Source organism: Salmo trutta, chromosome 2, assembly GCF_901001165.1.
Source record: "Salmo trutta chromosome 2, fSalTru1.1, whole genome shotgun sequence".
NCBI classification, from domain to species: Eukaryota; Metazoa; Chordata; class Actinopteri; order Salmoniformes; family Salmonidae; genus Salmo; species Salmo trutta.
The window spans coordinates 6,279,750-6,302,791 of record NC_042958.1 but is presented as its reverse complement, the minus strand read 5'-3'; the positions used below and the strand labels follow the sequence as shown (position 1 = coordinate 6,302,791).

General features: G+C 43.2%; 1 protein-coding gene across 1 annotated transcript in view; it reads left to right on the top strand.

Annotated features, from left to right (window-relative positions):
* LOC115149444 (reversion-inducing cysteine-rich protein with Kazal motifs) overlaps window positions 1–11,073 on the top strand; it is a 114,812-nt gene extending 103,739 nt beyond the window's left edge. The window contains exons 18-21 of the mRNA XM_029692307.1: window positions 971–1,181; window positions 2,206–2,279; window positions 3,399–3,554; window positions 10,723–11,073. Of these exons, the coding sequence (XP_029548167.1) occupies window positions 971–1,181; window positions 2,206–2,279; window positions 3,399–3,554; window positions 10,723–10,950 (669 nt within the window). The 3' untranslated portion in view covers window positions 10,951–11,073. The remainder of the gene's footprint in view (window positions 1–970; window positions 1,182–2,205; window positions 2,280–3,398; window positions 3,555–10,722) is intronic.
* The last annotated feature ends 11,969 nt before the right edge of the window (window positions 11,074–23,042 follow it).

Sequence of the window (23,042 nt, the reverse complement as noted above, 5' to 3'; positions counted from 1 at the left end):
CATACTTCCAAAGTTGTGGCAAAATGGCTTAAGGACAACAAAGTCAAGGTATTGGCCATCACAAAGCCCTGAACTCAATCCTATAGAAAATGTGTGGGTGGAACTGAAAAAGCGTGTGCGAGCAAGGAGGCCTACAAACCTGACTCAGTTATACCAGCTCTGTCAGGAGGAATGGGCCAAAATTCACCCAACTTATTGTCGGAAGCTTGTGGAAGGCTGCCCAAAACTTTTGACCCAAGTTAAACAATTTAAAGGCAATGCTACCAAAGACTAATTGAGTGTATGTAAATGTCTGACCCGCTGGGAATGTGATGAAAGAAATAAAAGCTGAAATAAATCATTCTCTCTACTATTATTCTGACATTTCACATTCTTAAATAGTGGTGATCCTAACTGGCCTAAGACAGGGGATTTTTACTTGGATTAAATGTCAGGAATTGGATTAAATGTCAGGATTAAATGTATTTGGTTAAGGTGTATGTAAACTTCCGACTTCAACTATATATCCATTTAATGTCGACAACACCCCATTAAAATACCCACTTCAGGCCCGGTGTAAAGTCACCAAACGAAGAGCCTCGCAATTAGCCAATAAACCCACCCACTCTCTGTGTATTCCTGAGACAGTGAATGAAGGGTAAATGAGAAGAAAGGAACACAGATGTTTTGTGAAATCTGTGAAAGTATTGTAATGTTTTAAAAATTGTACAACTGCCTTAATTTTTTATGGACCCCTTGGCAGATGTGAATGATTCATCTGGATGTGAATGATTCATCTGGATGTGAATGATTCATCTGGATGTGAGTGATTCATCTGGATGTGAATGATTCATCTGGATGTGAGTGATTCATCTGGATGTGAATGATTCATCTGGATGTGAATGATTCATCTGGATGTGAGTGATTCATCTGGATGTGAATGATTCATCTGGATGTGAGTGATTTATTATTATATGTGTGTTCTATGCAGGACGCCTGTAAAAGGGCGCGGCCCGTGTGCGGACACAATGGCGAAACGTACAACACGGTGTGCGAGGCCTACTCGGACCGCGTTGCCGTGGACTACCAGGGGCGGTGCCATGCCGTGGGGGTGGTGGCAGAGTTTGCCTCTGACTCAGGCTGTGACATGATCCCCTGCCCCGCCCTGTCCACCCCGGGCTGCATCCCTGTCACACCACCTGGTCAGTACAATAGAGACAGAAATGATATCATATATAATGTTCTATTAATGCTATGGTCAGTACACTCAGTGGCTATGGAACCCTGACCTGTTCATCGGACGTGCTACCTGTCCCAGACCTGCTGTTTTCAACTTTCTAGAGACAGCAGGAGCGGTAGAGATACTCTGAATGATCGGCTATGAAAAGCCAACTGACATTTACTCCTGAGGTGCTGACCTGTTGCACCCTCGACAACCACTGTGATTATTATTTGACCCTGCTGGTCTTCTATGAACATTTGAACATCTTGACCATGTTCTGTTATAATCTCCACCCGGCACAGCCAGAAGAGGACTGGCCACCCCTCATAGCCTGGTTCCTCTCTAGGTTTCTTCCTAGGTTCTGGCCTTTCTAGGGAGTTTTTCCTAGCCACTGTGCTTCTACACCTGCATTGCTTGCTGTTTGGGGTTTTAGGCTGGGTTTCTGTACAGCACTTTGTGACATCAGCTGATGTAAGAAGGGCTTTATAAATAAATTTGATTGATTGAATCACATTCACTTTGTCATATGCACTTTTGGCCAGTTTATTAGGTACACCGCCCTGTTTATGAAAACGGTTCGCTCCTACAGATGGTGAGTCATGTGGCCGTGGCTTGCTATATAAAGCAGGCAGACAGGCATCGTGGCATTCAGTTACTGTTCAATTGAACGTTAGAATGGGCAAAACAAGTGACTAAGCAACTTTCAGCGTGGTATGATCATTGGTGCCATCCTGCCTGGTGTCAACGATATAGCGGTGTGGCGGTGGAGTAATGATGAGGGGAATGCTGTCCTGGCACACGTGCCACGAATAATTCAGGCTGTACTGGAGGCAAAGGGGGGGTCCGACCCAGTACTAGATGGGTGTACCTAATAAACTGGCCACTGAGTGTAAATCTCTGTTATACTTATGATTTTTCTACACGGGAACACAAATCAGATTCAGATATTGTTATGATTGACACGTATCCTCTGACCCCTGACCTCTTGGTGCTCCACCTATCAGGCGCCTGCTGTCCTCTGTGCGCGGGCATGCTGCAGATCCTGTGGAACAAGGAGCAAATGAAAGTCTTCGCTAAGGTCAGAACTGTCTGCCATGCGCCTCAACTATCTGGGTGTGGGCCTGGGGCTTTGTTCCATTTCAGAAAAGTTGTCCCCTTCCCTCACTCCTTTATGGATCTGTCTAAGTCACAACAGTAGCTCCACCAAGTTCAGTATGCTGTGTGCAGGTTTAGATTCTGCTAATAAAGGGCGTACAATCGTGTGTGTTAGAGCAGGGCAGGAGCAAAAGCCTGCACACCCAGTTGAGTAGCTCTCCAGGAGAGGGATTGGCCACCACTGGGCATAGGCTGTTGGTTTTGAACTGTAATGACGGCAGACGACCACTAGAGGGAGGCATAGATCTAAAATGCCTAGCATCAACATCACATGCCTCCCTCTGGGATACTTAGCGAGTTTGAAATGACTAGGTCGGAGGCAGCTTTAAGAGGCCAGAAATGCTTTGTATACATGCTAATAACAGCTTATAAGAAATGCTTTGTATACATGCTAATAACAGCTTATAAGAAATGCTTTGTATACATGCTAATAACAGCTTATAAGAAATGCTTTGTATACATGCTAATAACAGCTTATAAGAAATGCTTTGTATACATGCCAATAACAGCTTATAAGAAATGCTTTGTATACATGCCAATAACAGCTTATAACAAATGCTTCGTATACATGCTAATAACAGTTAATAAGAAATGTCATTCAAAGCAGATTCATTATAAACGTGAGCTAGGGCTATTAGTCCCTAATCTCCAACACAAATATCTTATCAACGTTAAGTCTAGACCATAAGCCTGCTAATTCCTAACAAATGACCTTTGGAAATGCTGTCACGCTGAAATGATGTAGCGCTGGTTAGGGCGTAGACAACGACTCGCTCAGACTAGCCATGTAAATATACGCAACGTAGATCGCCAACCTACCCTTCATTCCCTGACAGTAGGCACTGTTAAACATTCATTACACTTTCAACTACTGTTCACAGATGTATTTAATGTTTGTTATTAAATCGGGATGAATACAATTTACTCACCACATCGAGCGCCAATAAACCTGTTTTCAGTTCAGTTTTCCTCAGTCTGCAGTGAATTGAATCTCAAACTCTGTATGGCTCTGGTTCTCTGTCCTGCTGGTTTGGTGTGTCAGTTGAACAGGAAGCAGCCAGTGACGGTCCATGACATCTTGAGGATCCTGCGTCTCCACATCTCCGTGCCGCAGTGTGACATCTTCGGTTACCTGAGCATCGACTCGGAGATCGTCATCCTCATCGTCCCCGTGGACCAGCAGCCAACCCCGCTGCAGGTAAACACACATATGCAGAAACTGAGTTCACACACTAGCTACACACTATCACACACTGGCTACGCACTATCACACACTGGGTACGCACTATCATACACTGGCTACGCACTATCATACACTGGCTACACACTATCACACACTGCATATGTAACCGATGTGAAATAGCTAGCTAGTTAGCTCTCTCTCTCTGTCTCTCTCTCTGTCTCTCTTTCTGTCTCTCTTTCTGTCTCTCTGTCTGTCTCTCTCTCTCTCTCTTTCTCTCTCTCTGTCTCTCTCTAACAGAGACCTGTCGACTGACATTAATTCACAATTCTTCTGTGTGCCAAGGACAATGTCCTGTTTTGTTTTGATTCCAGGTTGATTGGATGATGCATGACCTGGAACCTAATCAGCATAGCATACAGTGCACGTTAGGGCCAAATCATCCCATCATGGGGTTGTGAGCGTTTTTTGTTTCCTACGTAGAACTGTTCACGAAAGCGTTGGGCATTCGTGAACAGGCCCCAGGTGGGTCTTTATCAGGGAGCACACAGGACACATGGGGTGAAGTTCTGGAAGGGTCATTTTTTTTGGAGCCACACCCGACCATTACATTTTACATTTTACATTTTAGTCATTTAGCAAATCAAATCAAATCAAATTTATTTATATAGCCCTTCGTACATCAGCTGAAATCTCAAAGTGCTGTACAGAAACCCAGCCTAAAACCCCAAACAGCAAGCAATGCATGTGAAAGAAGCACGGTGGCTGGGAAAAACTCCCTAGGAAAAACTCCTGAGAAAGGCCAAAAACCTAGGAAGAAACCTAGAGAGGAACCAGGCTATGAGGGGTGGCCAGTCCTCTTCTGGCTGTGCCGGGTGGATATTATAACAGAACATGGTCAAGATGTTAAAATGTTCGTAAATGACCAGCATGGTCAAATAATAATAATCATAGTAATTGTCGAGGGTGCAACAAGCACGTCCGGTGAACAGGTCAGGGTTCCGTAGCCGCAGGCAGAACAGTTGAAACTGGAGCAGCAGCATGGCCAGGTGGACTGGGGACAGCAAGGAGTCATCATGCCAGGTAGTCCTAGGGCTCAGGTCCTCCGAGAGAAAGAAAGAAAGAAAGAAAGAAAGAAAGAGAGAATTAGAGAGAGCATATTTACATTCACACAGGACACCGGATAAGACAAGAGAATACTCCAGATGTAACAGACTGACCCTAGCCCCCCGACACATAAACTACTGCAGCATAAATACTGGAGGCTGAGACAGGAGGGATCAGAAGACACTGTGGCCCCATCCGATGATACCCCCGGACAGGGCCAAACAGGCAGGATATAACCCCACCCACTTTGCCAAAGCACAGCCCCCACACCACTAGAGGGATATCTACAACCACCAACTTACCGTCCGAAGACAAGGCCGAGTATAGCCCACAAAGATGTCCGCCACGGCACAACCCAAGGGGGGGGCGCCAACCCAGACAGGAAGACCACGTCAGTGGCTCAACCTACTCAAGTGACGCACCCCTCCCATGGACGGCATGGAAGAACACCAGTAAGTCAGTGACTCAGCCCCTGTAAAAGGGTTAGAGGCAGAGAATCCCAGTGGGAAGAGGGGAACCGACAAGGCAGAGACAGCAAGGGCGGTTCGTTGCTCCAGCCTTTCCGTTCACCTTCACACTCCTGGGCCAGACTATACTTAATCATAGGACCTACTGAAGAGATAAGTCTTCAGTAAAGACTTAAAGGTTGAGACTGAGTCTGCGTCTCTCACATGGGTAGGCAGACCATTCCATAAAAATGGAGCTCTATAGGAGAAAGCCCTACCTCCAGCCGTTTGCTTAGAAATTCTAGGGACAATTAGGAGGCCTGCGTCTTGTGACCGTAGCGTACGTGTAGGTATGTACGGCAGGACCAAATCGGAAAGATAGGTAGGAGCAAGCCCATGTAATGCTTTGTAGGTTAGCAGTAAAACCTTGAAATCAGCCCTTGCCTTAACAGGAAGCCAGTGTAGGGAAGCTAGCACTGGAGTAATATGATCAAATTTTTTGGTTCTAGTCAGGATTCTAGCAGCCGTATTTAGCACTAACTGAAGTTTGTTTAGTGCTTTATCCGGGTAGCCGGAAAGTAGAGCATTGCAGTAGTCGAGCCTAGAAGTAACAAAAGCATGGATTAATTTTTCTGCGTCATTTTTGGACAGAAAGTTTCTGATTTTTGCAATGTTACGTAGATGGAAAAAAGCTGTCCTTGAAGCAGTCTTGATATGTTCTTCAAAAGAGAGATCAGGGTCCAGAGTAACGCCGAGGTCCTTCACAGTTTTATTTGAGACGACTGTACAACCATCCAGATTAATTGTCAGATTCAACAGAAGATCTCTTTGTTTCTTGGGACCTAGGACAAGCATCTCTGTTTTGTCCGAGTTTAAAAGTAGAAAATTTGCAGCCATCCACTTCCTTATGTCTGAAACACAGGCTTCTAGCGAGAGCAATTTTGGGGCTTCACCATGTTTCATTGAAATGTACAGCTGTGTGTCGTCCGCATAGCAGTGAAATTTAACATTATGTTTTCGAATGACATCCCCAAGAGGTAAAATATATAGTGAAAACAATAGTGGTCCTAGAACGGAACCTTGAGGAACACCGAAATTTACAATTGATTTGTCAGAGGACGAACCATTCACAGAGACAAACTGATATCTTTCCGACAGATAAGATCTAAACCAGGCCAGAACTTGTCCATGTAGACCAATTTGGGTTTCCAATCTCTCCAAAAGAATGTGGTGATCGATGGTATCAAAAGCGGCACTAAGATCTAGGAGCATGAGGACAGATGCAGAGCCTCGGTCTGACGTCATTAAAAGGTCATTTACCACCTTCACAAGTGCAGTCTCAGTGCTATGATGGGGTCTAAAACCAGACTGAAGCGTTTCGTATACATTGTTTGTCTTCAGGAAGGCAGTGAGTTGCTGCGCAACAACTTTTTCTAAAATTTTTGAGAGGAATGGAAGATTCGATATAGGCCGATAGTTTTTTATAATTTCTGGGTCAAGATTCGGCTTTTTCAAGAGAGGCTTTATTACTGCCACTTTTAGTGAGCTTGGTACACATCCGGTGGATAGAGAGCCGTTTATTATGTTCAACATAGGAGGGCCAAGCACAGGAAGCAGCTCTTTCAGTAGTTTAGTTGGAATAGGGTCCAGTATGCAGCTTGAGGGTTTGGAGGCCATGATTATTTTCATCATTGTGTCAAGAGATATAGTACTAAAACACTTTAGTATCTCCCTTGAGCCAAGGTCCTGGCAGAGTTGTGCAGACTCTGGACAATGAAGCCCTGGAGGAATACCCAGATTTAAAGAGGAGTCCGTAATTTGCTTTCTAATGATCATGATCTTTTCCTCAAAAAAGTTCATAAATTTATTACTGCTGAAGTGAAAGCCATCCTCCATTTGCGAATGCTGCTTTTTAGTTAGCTTTGCGACAGTGTCAAAAAGAAATTTCGGATTGTTCTTATTTTCCTCAATTAAGTTGGAAAAATAGGATGATCGTGCAGCAGTGAGGGCTCTTCGATACTGCACGGTACTGTCTTTCCAAGCTAGTCGGAAGACTTCCAGTTTAGTGTGGCGCCATTTCCGTTCCAATTTTCTGGAAGCTTGCTTCAGAGCTCGTGTATTTTCTGTATACCAGGGAGCTAGTTTCTTATGACAGATGTTTTTAATTTTTAGGGGTGCAACTGCATCTAGGGTATTGCGCAAGGTTGAATTGAGTTCCTCGGTTAGGTGGTTAACTGATTCTTGTCCTCTGACGTCCTTGGGTAGGCAGAGGGAGTCTGGAAGGGCATCAAGGAATCTTTGGGTTGTCTGAGAATTTATAGCACGACTTTTAATCTTCCTTGGTTGGGGTCTGAGCAGATTATTTGTCGCAATTGTAAACGCAATAAAATGGTGGTCCGATAATCCAGGATTATGAGGAAAAACATTAAGATCCACAACATTTATTCCATGGGACAAAACTAGGTCCAGAGTATGACTGTGGCAGTGAGTAGGTCCAGAGACATGTTGGACAAAACCCACTGAGTCGATGATGGCTCCGAAAGCCTTTTGGAGTGGGTCTGTGGACTTTTCCATGTGAATGTTAAAATCACCAAAAATTAGAATATTATCTGCTATGACTACAAGATCCGATAGGAATTCAGGGAACTCAGTAAGGAACACTGCATATGGCCCAGGAGGCCTGTAAACAGTAGCTATAAAAAGTGATTGAGTAGGCTGCATAGATTTCATGACTAGAAGCTCAAAAGACGAAAACGTCATTGTTTTTTTTTTTGTAAATTGAAATTTGCTATCGTAAATGTTAGCAACACCTCCGCCTTTGCCGGATGCACGGGGGGTTTGGTCACTAGTGTAACCAGGGGGTGAGGCCTCATTTAACACAGTAAATTCATCAGGCTTAAGCCATGTTTCAGTCAGGCCAATCACATCAAGATTATGATCAGTGATTAGTTCATTGACTATAACTGCCTTGGAAGTGAGGGATCTAACATTAAGTAACCCAATTTTGAGATGTGAAGTATCACAATCTCTTTCAATAATGGCAGGAATGGAGGAGGTCTTTATACTAGTAAGATTACTGAAGCGAACACCGCCATTTTTAATTTTGCCCAACCAAGATCGAGGCACAGACACGGTCTCAATGGGGAAAGCTGAGCTGACTACGCTAACTGTGCTCGTGGCAGACTCCACTAAGCTGGCAGGCTGGCTAACAGCCTGTTGCCTGGCCTGCACCCTATTTCATTGTGGAGCTAGAGGAGTTAGAGCCCTGTCTATGTTCGTAGATAAGATGAGAGCACCCCTCCAGCTAGGATGGAGTCCGTCACTCCTCAGCAGGCCAGGCTTGGTCCTGTTTGTGGGTGAATCCCAGAAAGAGGGCCAGTTATCTACAAATTCTATCTTTTGGGAGGGGCAGAAAACAGTTTTCATCCAGCGATTGAGTTGTGAGACTCTGCTGTAGAGCTCATCACTCCCCCTAACTGGGAGGGGGCCAGAGACAATTACTCGATGCCGACACATCTTTCTAGCTGATTTACACGCTGAAGCTATATTGCGCTTGGTGACCTCTGACTGTTTCATCCTAACATCGTTGGTGCCGACGTGGATAACAATATCTCTATACTCTCTACACTCGCCAGTTTTAGCTTTAGCCAGCACCGTCTTTAGATTAGCCTTAACGTCGGTAGCCCTGCCCCCTGGTAAACAGTGTATGATCGCTGGATGATTAGTTTTAAGTCTAATACTGCGGGTAATGGAGTCGCCAATGACTAGGGTTTTCAATTTGTCAGAGCTAATGGTGGGAGCCGTCGGCGTCTCAGACCCCACAACGGGAGGAGCAGAGACCAGAGAAGTCTCGGCCTCCGACTCCGACTCGCTTAATGGGGAGAACCGGTTGAAAGTTTCTGTCGGCTGAATAAGCGACACCGGTTGAGCATTCCTACAGCGTTTCCCTCCAGAAACCATGAGAAAGATGTCCGGCTGCGGGGACCGTGCGAGGGGGTTTATACTAACGTTACTATCTGTACTTGCTGGTGGCACAGACGCTGTTTCATCCTTTCCTACACTGAAATGACCCTTGCCTAACGATTGCGTCTGAAGCTGGGCTTGCAGCACAGCTATCCTTGCCGTAAGGCGATCGTTCTCCTGTATATTATGAGTACAACGACTGCAATTAGAAGGCATCATGTTAATGTTACTTAGCTTCGGCTGTTTGAAGTCCTGACGAACCATGTCCAGATAAAACCTCCGGGGTAGGAAAGTTGAATGAAAAAAAAAGTTGAGTGAGGGAAAAAGTAAAAATATACGGTAATGAAAAAGTAAAAACCGTCAGGTAGCAAAGTAAAAACGGCAACAAAAACGCACAACAGCGTAAACAAGTCTGCAAGTTGTGGATAAGAGCAGACGCTCTTATCCAGAGCAACTTACAGTAGCATACATTTCATTTCATACATTTTGTTTTTCTTTTTTCTACTGGCCCCCCGTGGGAATTGAACCCACAACCCTGGCGTTGCAAACACCATGCTCTACCAACTGAGCCACATCAACTGGGGCCACATCAATTCCGAGCCCCACCCGATATCCGACATCAGGACCGATTTTTCTCGGCAACCCGACTCACCCACATAGAATTGTTCTGATCCGTGACCCGGCCAATAACATTAATTTATTGAATCGTTTTTTTGGACTCCAGAATAGTGGCTATTATTCCCTTCCCTGCATGAATTCATTTGTCTACATGTCTATTCAACATTTGAATAAAGGAAACCATGGTGTGAAGTAAAGGACCTTCTAATTAGCCCTCTTACCTAATGAAAGGGGGGGACTACAAGCCGATCTGCGGGTTTGAAATAATGTTTTCATTCCACCCGCCAGTGGATTTGTTTTTTTGCGGATCAACAGCAGGGAACCGTGGGTATCCGACCCGATGCAGGACTAGTCTCAGGGGGTGACTCCTAGGAAATATTTAACTGTTATTTCTAACACTACCATCTTCAGTTTTTCTCTCCAAAAAAGAGATTTAATTGAGATAGGACTAACCTGGATAAACAAAAGGTTTAAAAACAAAGATTTTTTTCATGACACCAGAGACTTAGATGATGAACGAGACCCAAACCCCCATCTCGCTGAGAGACTAATCTAACTCCTCTCAGAATCTCTTTCACTCCACTGGGAATAATAATTAGACTTTTCATCTCTGCCACCAGTTCTGTCACATCGAGTGTGAAACTCCCAATTAAGTTCTTTTTCATACCCTTTCCACTACTTTTATTGATTATCTCTGCAAAAAAACAGCCCTGAGCGATAATGACTGATGGAAACCGGGAAATGAAGGTTATGGCCTCCTGTCATTCTCTCTAGGAACTATAAGTCAAGAATGTGACTCGCTGTCGGAAACTTTTAGGTGGTTCAATTAGGTTCAATTAGGAATGTTTCATACACAAACAAAGAGCCTGGTTTGTTACGTTATAACAAAATGACACGTTTGGATCTGCTATTTCAGAATGGAATTAAGACACACAAAAAACAATGGGTAACATCATACATGTATGTGCGCGTGTGCACGTGCGTGTGTGTGCACATGCGTGTGTGCACGTGCGTGCGTGTGTGCACGTGCGTGTGTGTGTGTCACGTCTCAGATTGAAGCCTGCAGCATGGAGGCGGAGAAGATCGACTCACTCATCAACTACGGCAGCCCCACCCTGGTCTCCCACGTGCCCCTGTCTGCCTTCCTCACCTCCGACGTCTCCATCTCCACCATCAGGTCCACGGGATACCCCAGCTCCTCGCCCTCCTCCCTGCCCATCTTCCTCTGCCTCGCCTTGGGCCTCGTCCTCATTCTAGCCCCAGGCATAGCCGAGGCCTAGCTAGTCCCCAGTAGCCAGCCAGGCCCTGGTGCCACGAAGCCTGGTGTGTTGGGGACTATTCTAAGTGACCCTATCCCAGGTCATTGCATGACAGGAAGCATCATCCTGTAAAAGCCTTGACAATCAATCCTATTAACTCTACTGCACAAGCATCAGTCATAGACGAGAAGCTATGAGATTCTTCTTATTCCAATGACAGAGGAGACACAATCACATTCCAGGTTTGGTTCCACAGAACTCTCTATATATCGTGATAGGGAAGATTCGTTTTTTATCACACAGTGTTTTGTATCCAGTAGCTCTCTCCTCCTCTAAAGCTATGGAGGGGTGTGTGTGTGTGTGTGTGTGTGTGTGTGTGTGTGTGTGTGTGTGTGTGTGTGTGTGTGTGTGTGTGTGTGTGTGTGTGTGTGTGTGTGTGTGTGTGTGTGCGTGCGTGCGTAGAACACCCCCCCTTCCTCCTTACCTTTTCCCTCCCCCTCTCCTCTCCACTCTCCTCCCCCTCTCCTCCCCCCTATCCAGGTTTTGCATTTGTACTATTGTAAATAGAGAAGGAGTTGGGAGGTGCAGACTGAGAACATTTTGAATGTCAAACAGGTGGAAGACAAGCATCCCCCCCGCTCTATAAGCTGAAGACACACAAAAAGGGATTCTCGTTGTTCCTTTAGTGTAGATAAGATATTTAAAAGAAATAACAGGAACAACAGCCATGTTTTTAATGAAAATGACAATCATCACTTTACCCATCACTTTACCCATCACTTTACCCATCACTTTACCCATCACTTGGGTAAAACAAATGTGGGACAAAATGCCTTGTATATAGTTCCTATAGAAAGTAAATGCAATAACTCTGTAATGTTGATAAGTATTATTCTGAAAATATTCTATATTTGATATGCATAAGACATGGATTGAAACATGATTCACTATGTGCCTCTTTTTTTATTTTCTTATATTCTTGCATGATGATCTTTTATTTTTTCTATCCAGAATGTTATTGTATAATGTTTGTCCATTTGATTTGATGACGTTTCTATGCCTACGCAACGCGAAGTGTCCCCGTCGTTCTACAGTATTATCGTGCTAGGCAGCTTTGAAGCAGCACAATCTTTTCCAAGGGTCTTTGTAGTATTACACCTGTTTGTCTCTAAGAGTTTTTTTTTTTTATAATGTTTTTTTTTGTTGTTGTTATTTTTGTGATATCAAATGTGTTCATATTGCCAATGTTTAGAAAGAGTAGAGATGTAGGCACTTACGCAATACTTTAATCGTCACTCTATTGCATCATTTTCTCGGCGGAGATGCCAGTACTTGCAATGTGTGTGTGTAAAATGCCAACAGAATGCATATTTTATGGAATATAAAATCCTCCAATCAAACAAACTGTTGCTTTTTGTTGTACATTTCATCATAACTCCTTAGGAATCATTTCCCCCCCCCCACACATTTCACAGGGAAGTCGAGTACTATATAAAATATTACCAATCAGAAATGTTGTATCAATCTAATCAATATGATTTTGCTCAAGAGTGAATTAGAACTGTAAGGTCACAGGCTAAACTCTTCATTATCTTCAGGCTCTTTCGCATTTGTCTTCCTCATCCTCCTCGTTCTCAAATAGACAAGTTCCAAGATCCCTCCTCTCAGTGGGTTTTGTGAGAAAGAGGCAAGGAGAGAGGACATGAGGAATCAAAGGAAAAGACCAAAGCCCCCCCTCTTCTCTAACATGTAATAACATACTATTACCACAAGGGGGCAGGCTGTGACAGAGTAACGGAGACGAGAGTGTCTGCTCCCTAGGGCCCCTTGTCTGTAGTGCTCCAGAAAGGGGATGAGAAAGTGGAAGACCCTGGTGTCTGATAAAGGCCTCCCCTTAAGTCTGATTTACATGATCCACTGTGTAATTAATGACCATGACAAGCACAGCCTTGATGGGTCCTCTCTCTCTCTCGCTCTCTCTCGCTCTCTCGCTCTCTCTCGCTCTCTCTCACTGTCTCTCACGCTCTCTCTCTCGCTCTCTCTCTCTCTCGCTCTCTCTCTCTCTCTCTCTCTCTCGCTCTCTCGCTCTCTCTCGCTCTCTCTCTCTCTCTCTCGCTCTCTCTCTCTCTCTCGCTCTCTCTCGCTCTCTCTCTCGCTCTCTCTCGCTCTCTCTCGCTCTCTCTCTCGGATTTGGGCTGGTGTGTGTCTGCTTGAGATGTGTTAATCTTTTTAGTGGGATGAACCCTCCCAGCTCTCCCCAAGAGCAGTAATGTATCCAAATGTAGAATTGGTTCCTAGAACTGAACAGCAGCTTTCTTTCTTCTGATCCACTGCTGAAATACATCACCTCAACAATTTTAAGTAACAACCAGTGCCCAATAGAACCTACTGTTCATACAGTAATGTACTAATACACATATGATGTGATGGGGTGTAGTCATTAGTCCAAAACGTTTTGCAACGAAAACCGTTTACTTCAAAACGGAAAGCGTTTTTCCAATTCAGGTAGATCCCTCCCTGTTTCGTTACGTTTGCTTCCGTTCCTAGAGAAGACACCCCTGGCTTGGGCAGTCATGTGATGGAGATTCCAATGAGATCTAGGGAGGAGCGGAGATGAACTTGCGTTTACAGGAATGTGAAATCCCATTGAAGAAGCCCGAGCACCGCCATCTGATAATCCCTCAACGTGAAAGAGCACGTGAACGTCTAACTAGCCAGCGCTCAAGACGCCAAAGGTCACATCTACAGCCTCTCTAACTTTAGGAGCTGATCCGCTCTCGCTGGTTCTGTAAAGCAGTGTGGCATGTTGTGCTGTTGTGCACCCTATTAGATTACAGCAGAATTTAATCGATACACAGTCATTTTTTTTTCTCCTTTCGCGCTTATGATCATAATGGATTCAATTAATGTAACTGCTTTCAATTACAGCTCCCAAGGCTCTTTACATGACGAGCCGAGTCATTTACTGTAGATCACTCATCACTGACATAATATCACCACCTATAGTGATGCATGGCAGCCATTTTGTGCCAGATGGCTCGTTGTACATTAGCAGTAGCCGTGGAGAGATGAGAGATGACTATAGTCAATGCTGATATTCCTGACAGTGAACTCTATCCCTGAACTCCTTGTCACAATCTCTTCAGAGTGGCCCATACAAGTCCCTGCTTGGCAATTTACTTGCATTACAGGTTCTGCCCAAAAACATCGCTCTTGAAAACAAAAGTGATTTCTCATTCTTCCTCAGCCCTAACCCTAAATATAATGTCAAAATGCATTTACTTTACCTTTTTTTTAACTAGGCAAGTCAGTTAATTAAGAACAAATTCTTATTTTCAATGTTCAGGGGCATAACGACAGATTTCTACCTTGTCGGCTCGGGGATTCGATCTTGCAACCTTTCAGTTACTAATCCAACTCTCTAACCACTAAGCTACCTGCCAGGCTACCTGCCTCATTGCTCAGTCTACCATAATAGATCATTCCAAACAAAAAGTTCTGGATTACGTGAGGCCTTAACACTCTCCAAATAAGTAAATTACACATTCAATTTCATGGCGGAAATTCTCATTGTTCGTAGCTGAGAGAGAGAGAGAGAGTCAGAGTTTAGAGCAGGTATTTGATTCATCACATCCATAGTTTGCAGCAGGTATAAAAGCTGCAGTGCTTGTATGCTAGCTTCCTCAACATTACAGTACAATAACCAATATCAATGATATCAATAATAATCAAAAGTCAAATAAAAAGTAACAGGTCATTAGAAGAAGGTAATATGCATAGCGTAGCGCCTCGTATTATCGGTATAAATATATTCCCTTCAACAGTATTATCTTGTGATCAAGCCGTCAACGTTTTGTCATTATTGGTGTCATTAAAAAATGTTAACTAACGGGTTAGCAATTAGCATGTTTGACATTTCAGTGGAAATACTACTACTATCAAATCAAAGTTTATTTGTCACGTGAAATGCTTACTTAGCTTTTTGATAAGCGGTTTAGCAAAACAAATACATCCCGTATTATCGGCATACGGTCCCCAGTTATTGGCCACCTTACTGTTTTGTTCAATTACAAGATATATCCGTTTAATTTTGTTCTAAAAAAGAGACACCAACCTCGTATCCAAAGTGTTAACTAGATAGTTGACTAGTTGGCTAGCTTTCCGGTAAAAAACAAATTACTTGCCTGAAATCCGCTATATTTCAGGGGTAAAAAGTTGGATTTTAAATGATGTGTGGTCAGTTGCACAGTCAATTTTTACAATATACAGCGTGTCCCACAAAATGTGTGTATATATATATATATATTCGTTTTTTGAAAACTCTCAAAACCTAACTTAACTTACATAAATTGCAATGAAAATCGGTGGTCAGCTAGCTAGAAGGGTGTCTTTAGTTGCAAAACATACTGTTATTTTCCAGTCCATTTAAATGTTGATCTCGAGGTGATTTAATCCTCTAACCGCTAGAGAGTGTCCAAAGTTAGGGGGTGTCTGATGTTGGGGGTAAATTAGCTAGTAATAAACTGATTTTTAAACATATGTATGTAGCATATATTAATAATGTGATATGTCAAGTATAAATTAACTTACAAATATAGAGTGGATAGTGTCACAAAGTTTAATCAATAGTACATTTAATTTTACCTTTATTTAACTAGGCAAGTCAGTTAAGAACAAATTCTTATTTTCAATGACGGCCTAGGAACAGTGGGTTAACTGCCTTGTTCGGGGCAGAACGACATATTTTTACCTTGTCATTTCGGGGATTCCAAAGCTCTAACCACTAGTCTACCTGCTGCCCCTATATAATTGAACAGCAGCATTGTGTGTGTGTGTGTGTGTGTGTGTGTGTGTGTGTGTGTGTGTGTGTGCGTGTGTGCGTGTGTGCGTGCGTGCGTGTGTGTGTGTGTAAAGGATAGATGTATGGACAGTCAGTGTAGGTCTGTGCAGGAAGACAGTTAGGGTTAGTTGTTCAGCAGTCTAATTGCCTGCTGGTAGAAGTGGTCTTGGAGCCTGTTGGTCTGAGGCCCCATGCTCCGATACCGCTTGCCAGATGGTAACAGAGTGAACAGTCCATGGCTCTGGTGACTGGAGTCCTTGACGATCTTCCGGGTCTTCCTCCTACACCGCCTGACATAAATGACGGCGGGCAGGGAGCTCGCCCTCTGTGATGTATTGGGCCGTTCGCACCACACTCTGTGGAGCCTTGCGGTTGAGGGCGGTGCAGTTGACATACCAGGCGGTGATACAGCTGGTCAAGATGCTCTCGATGGCGCAGCTATAGAACTTCTTGAGGATCCGAGGGCCCATGTCAAATTTTCTTCAGTCGGCTGAGGTTGAAGAGGCGCTGCCGGAGCCTTCTTCACCACAGTGTCAGTGTGATTGGACCATGTCAGGTCCTCTGTGATGAATACACCAAGGAACTTGGTAGTCCACAATCAGCTCCTTGGTTTTGCTGACGTTGAGGGATAGGCGATTTACCTGCTCTGCCAGGGCTCTAACTTCCTTCTTCCACACTGCAGAATCACATAGTGTGTTTGGTTTACAGGTGACAGGTTGGGGAACGACACAGTGTTGGTGGCAGACCCCTCTTCATGTGGTAAATGGGATGTCATCAGCTGTCCAGACTGGTACATCCAGGATCCTGCTTGGGAGCCATATGTGCGTGCACCCCCGCATCATTAGTGGGAGAGGAGGGAAACACCATTAATATTCACATCTGTCACTCACTCCTGAAAGAACCACCCACCACCTGGCCCCGTTGCTCCCTCTCTTTCACTCAAACTCAAAAGTACACCCCTTTTTAAAATTGTCGCATATTATCACCATGCACTGTCACAGAAAGACACATACGCCATATTTCCTTCTTTCCTTCCTTCCTTGTTTACTTCCTTATTTCCTTCCTTCTTTCCTTCCTTCTTTCCTTCCTTCCTTATTTCCTTCCTTCCTTTTTTCCTTCCTTCCTTCCTTCCTTCCCTCGCACAATGCCAGACCTAGTAAGACTGAACAAAGACATGTGTAGTATATCCCCATTTTACTGAGGAAATGCAGAGGAAAGGTGATGACATCCCTACCAAAGGCTAAGCTAACTGAACAAGAATGTGTAAAGCTGTCCTCAAGGCAAAGGGTGGCTACTTTGAAGAATCTCAAATCTAAAATATATTTTCAAAATTCTTCAAGCTCTGTCAAATTGGTTGTTGATCATTGCTAGACAACCATTTTCAGGTCTTGCCATATATTTCCAAGTGGATTAAGTCAAAACTGTAACTCGGCTACTCAGGAACTTTCTTCTTGGTAAGCAACTCCAGTGTATATTTGGCCTTGAGATTTAGGTTATTGTCCTGCTGAAAGGTGAATTAATCTCCTAGTGTCTGGTAGAAAGCAGAATGAATCAGGTTTTCCTCCAGGATGTTGCCTGTGCTTAGCTCCATTCCGTTTCTTTTTTATCCTGTAAAACTCCCCAGTCCTTAATGATTACAAACATAACATGATGCAGCCACCACTATGCTTGAAAATATGGAGAGTGGTACTCAGTAACGTGCTGAATTGGATTTACCCCAAACATAACACTTTGTTTTCAGGACATAAAGTTAATTGTTTTGACAGAGTTTTTGCAGTATTACTTTAGTGTGTTGTTGCAAATAGGATGCATGTTTTGGAATATTTTATTCTGTACATGTTCCCTTCTTTTCACTCTGTAATTTAGGTTAGTATTATGGAGTAAGTACAATGTTGTTGATCAATCCTCAGTTTCCTCCAATCACAGCCATTAAACATTTACATTTACATTTACGTCATTTAGCAGACGCTCTTATCCAGAGCGACTGTTTTAAAATCACCATTGGCCTTATGGTGAAATCCCTGAGCAGTTTTCTTCCTCTCTGGCAACTGAGTTAGGAAGGACGCCTGTATCTTTGTAGTGACTGGGTGATACACCATTCAAAGTGTAATTAATAACTTCACCATGCTCAAAAGGTTAAGCTAATTTTGACTCCTGAACTTATTTAAGCTTGCCATAACAAAGGGGTTGAATAGCAATTGACTCAAGACATTTCAGCATTTTATTTTTAATTCATTTGTAAACATTTCAAAAAATATAATTCCACTTTAACAGTATGGCAGCGTAACTCTGTCCTTGGGACCCCAAGGAGTGCACGTTTGGTTACTGCTCTGACAATACACAGCTGATTCAAATGATTAATGCTTGATGATTAGTTCATTATTTGAATCAGCTGTGTAACCCGAGGACTGAGTTTGGGAAACCCTGCATTATGGGGTATTGAGTGTAGGCCAGTGACAAAAAAAAAAAATCTAAATGTAATCCATTTAAATTCAGGAGGTAACACAACAAAATGTAGAAAAAGTCAAGGGGTTTGAATACTTTCTGAAGGCACTTCTTTTTTGGTTGTTTGTAAAATGTTTTGTTGTTGTTTCTCTGTAATACTACTAGCCACTTAACAATTTTAGGAAGTTGGGTTTAGCTATCCCAGATAGGGTTCCAATCACCAAACCTCATAACTAGCCACCAAGAAGCCATTTCAGGCTATGAAGGTAGAGTAGTTAGGTAACCTGGCATGCCTGCTGGCAAGGTTGGTAGACTTTTTGGAAAAGCAAGCAATTACTAAATGTACTGAATAAGACTCACATTCCTTCAAACTCTTACCCCAATTTCAGCAGAAATGCAGAGAAGCATATTTAGTTTCTTAAAAAAAATATCCACCAGTCAGAAGGATACAGACAGCCCAAAAGGTATACTTGGATATTCAGAAAAATATACATATTTTTTTTTAGATATAATTAAGCATAATGATTATAAAATCAAATTGAATTTGTCACATACTTCGTAAAACAACAGGTGTAGACTAACAGTGAAATACTTCCCAACAATGCAGAGAGATATTGAACATTTTTTTGAAAAATAATAACACAAGGAAGAAATAAACAATGATAACTTGTCTATGTACACGGGGTACCAGTACCGAGTGGATGTTCAGGGGTACGAGGTCATTGAGGTAGATACTGTATGTACATATAGGTAGGGGTAGAGTAACTAGGCAACAGGATAGATAATAGACAGTAACAGCAGCGTGTGTGATGAGTCAACAGGATAGATAATAGACTGTAGCAGCAGCGTATGTGATGAGTCAACAGGATAGATAACAGTAGCAGCAGCGTATGTGATGAGTCAACAGGATAGATAATAGACAGTAGCAGCAGCGTATGTAATGAGTCAACAGGATAGATAATAGACTGTAGCAGCAGCGTATGTGATGAGTCAACAGGATAGATAATAGACAGTAGCAGCAGCGTATGTGATGAGTCAACAGGATAGATAATAAACAGTAGCAGCAGCGTATGTGATGAGTCAACAGGATAGATAATAGACTGTAGCAGCAGCGTATGTGATGAGTCAACAGGATAGATAATAGACTGTAGCAGCAGCGTATGTGATGAGTCAACAGGATAGATAACAGTAGCAGCAGTCTATGTGATGAGTCAACAGGATAGATAATAGACAGTAGCAGCAGTCTATGTGATGAGGTAACAGGATAGATAATAGACAGTAGCAGCAGTGTATGTGATGAGGTAACAGGATAGATAGTAGACAGTAGCAGCAGTCTATGTGATGAGTCAACAGGATAGATAATAGACAGTAGCAGCAGTCTATGTGATGAGTCAACAGGATAGATAATAGACAGTAGCAGCAGCGTATGTGATGAGTCAACAGGATAGATAATAAACAGTAGCAGCAGCGTCTGTGATGAGTCTACAGGATAGATAATAGACCGTAGCAGCAGCGTATGTGATGAGTCAACAGGATAGATAATAAACATTAGCAGCAGCGTATGTGATGAGTCAACAGGATAGATAATAGACCGTAGCAGCAGCGTATGTGATGAGTCAACAGGATAGATAATAGACTGTAGCAGCAGCGTATGTGATGAGTCAACAGGATAGATAATAGACTGTAGCAGCAGCGTATGTGATGAGTCAACAGGATAGATAATAGACAGTAGCAGCAGCGTATGTGATGAGTCAACAGGATAGATAATAGACTGTAGCAGCAGCGTATGTGATGAGTCAACAGGATAGATAATAGACAGTAGCAGCAGCGTATGTGATGAGTCAACAGGATAGATAAGAGACAGTAGCAGCAGCGTATGTGATGAGTCAACAGGATAGATAATAGACCGTAGCAGCAGCGTATGTGATGAGTCAACAGGATAGATAATAGAATGTGGCAGCAGCGTATGTGATGAGTCAACAGGATAGATAATAGACAGTAGCAGCAGCGTATGTGATGAGTCAACAGGATAGATAATAGACAGTAGCAGCAGCGTATGTGATGAGTCAACAGGATAGATAATAGACAGTAGCAGCAGCGAATGTGATGAGTCAACAGGATAGATAATAGACAGTAGCAGCAGCGTATGTGATGAGTCAACAGGATAGATAAGAGACAGTAGCAGCAGCGTATGTGATGAGTCAACAGGATAGATAATAGACCGTAGCAGCAGCGTATGTGATGAGTCAACAGGATAGATAATAGAATGTGGCAGCAGCGTATGTGATGAGTCAACAGGATAGATAATAGACAGTAGCAGCAGCGTATGTGATGAGTCAACAGGATAGATAATAGACAGTAGCAGCAGCGTATGTGATGAGTCAACAGGATAGATAATAGACAGTAGCAGCAGCGAATGTGATGAGTCAACAGGATAGATAATAGACAGTAGCAGCAGCGTATGTGATGAGTCAACAGGATAGATAATAAACAGTAGCAGCAGCGTATGTGATGAGTCAACAGGATAGATAATAGACAGTAGCAGCAGCGTATGTGATGAGTCAACAGGATAGATAATAAACAGTAGCAGCAGCAGCGTATGTGATGAGTCAAGAGGATAGATAATAAACAGTAGCATGTGATGAGTCAAAGGACTCCGTAAAAGCGTGTCAATACAGACTATTTATTTGTCTCGTGCCTTGGGGGTAGAAGCTGTTCAGGGTCCTTCCTGTTGGTTCCTAACTTGGTGCATCGGTACCGCTTGCTGTGCGATAGCAGGTAAAAGTCTATGACTTGGGTGGCTGGAGTCTTTGACCATTTTTAGAGCCTTCCTCTGACACCACCTGGATGGCAGGGATCTCGGCCCCCACTACCCTCTCTAGCGACTTGCGGTCGGATGCCAAGCAGTTGCAATACCAAGCGATGATGCAGCCAGTCAAGATGCTCTCAATGGTGCAGCTGTATAACTTTTTGAGGATTATGGCTCTAAATTGCAGGAAAATGCTGTTTTCAAGTGTTTGAAAAATACTAAATTCTTGTGCCCCCTCAGATATTTGGGGCTCATGATGCCCCTAAGAGAGAGAGAAACTAATGGTTTCAGTGCTCCACCACCTTGACTCAGCACATGGCTAATTTGCCCCTCCACCTATCTGTTCCTCTCATTTGTATGGCCATGTGGTGCAGTTGGTTTCCTTCCAAGGAGAAGAGGCCACTTCAAACTGAATCAGACACTAGCTACAGAGACTTTGGTGGAGGCCAGTGCACTTTCTGGAGACATTTCTAATCAACCGTTACAAGGTTTCTCAAGAGAAGTCAAAACAAAAGCATACCGTGGGAGCAGCTCACTGATAAGGGAGATGTTATCTACTCGGCTTGATTGCCATTGTGAGTCAAAAGTATTGATGTAACCGTTTCCTGTGTCCTCGATAGAGAAGTAGACACAGCAGAATGCTGCTGCCTTTGGTTACTCCCTCTGATAAAACATATGTATTTATTTCACCTTTATTTAACTAGGCAAATCAATTAAGAACAAATTCTTATTTATAATGACGGCCTACCAGAAGGCCTCCTGTGGGGACGGGGGCTGGGACTAAAAATAAAAATGTAGGACAAAACACACATCACGACAAGAGAGACACCACAACACTACATAAAGAGAGACCTAAGACAACATCACAGCACGGTAGAAACACAACATGACAACGCAACATGGTAGCAACACAACATGGTAGCAACACAACATGACAACACAACATGGTAGAAACACAACATGACAACAACACAACATGACAACACAACATGGTAGCAACCCAACATGACAACAACACAACATGACAACACAACATGGTAGCAACACAACATGACAACACAACATGGTAGCAACACAAAATGACAACACAACATGGTAGCAACACAACATGACAACACAACATGGTAGCAACACAACATGACAACAACACAACATGACAACACAACATGGTAGCAACACAACATGGCAATACAACATGGTAGAAACGCAACATGACAACAACACAACATGGTAGCAACACAACATGACAACAACAAAACATGACACCACAACATTGCAGAAACACAACATGACAACATGACAGCACAAGACAACAACACAACATGGTAGAAACACAACATGACAACACAACATGGCAGCAACACAACATGACAGCACAACATGGCAGCAACACAACATGACACACAACATGACAACACAACATGGTAGCATCACAACATGACAACACAACATAATAACACAACATGGCAGAAACACAACATGACAACATGACAACACAACATGACAACACAACATGACAACACAACCCAACATGACAACATGACAACACAACATGACAACACAACATGACATGACAACACAACCCAACATGAAAACATGACAACACAACATGAGAACATGACACACAACATGAGAACATGACACACAACATGACAACACAACATGGCAGCAACACAACATGACAGCACAACATGGCAGCAACACAACATGACAACACAACATGACATCACAACATGGTAGCATCACAACATGACAACACAACATGGCAGAAACACAACATGACAGCACAACATGGCAGCAACACAACATGACAACACAACATGACATCACAACATGGTAGCATCACAACATGACAACACAACATGGCAGCAACACAACATGGCAACATGGCAACATGACAGCACAACATGACATCACAACATGGTAGCATCACAACATGACATCACAACATGGTAGCATCACAACATGACAACACAACATGGCAGCAACACAACATGGCAGCAACACAACATGACAACA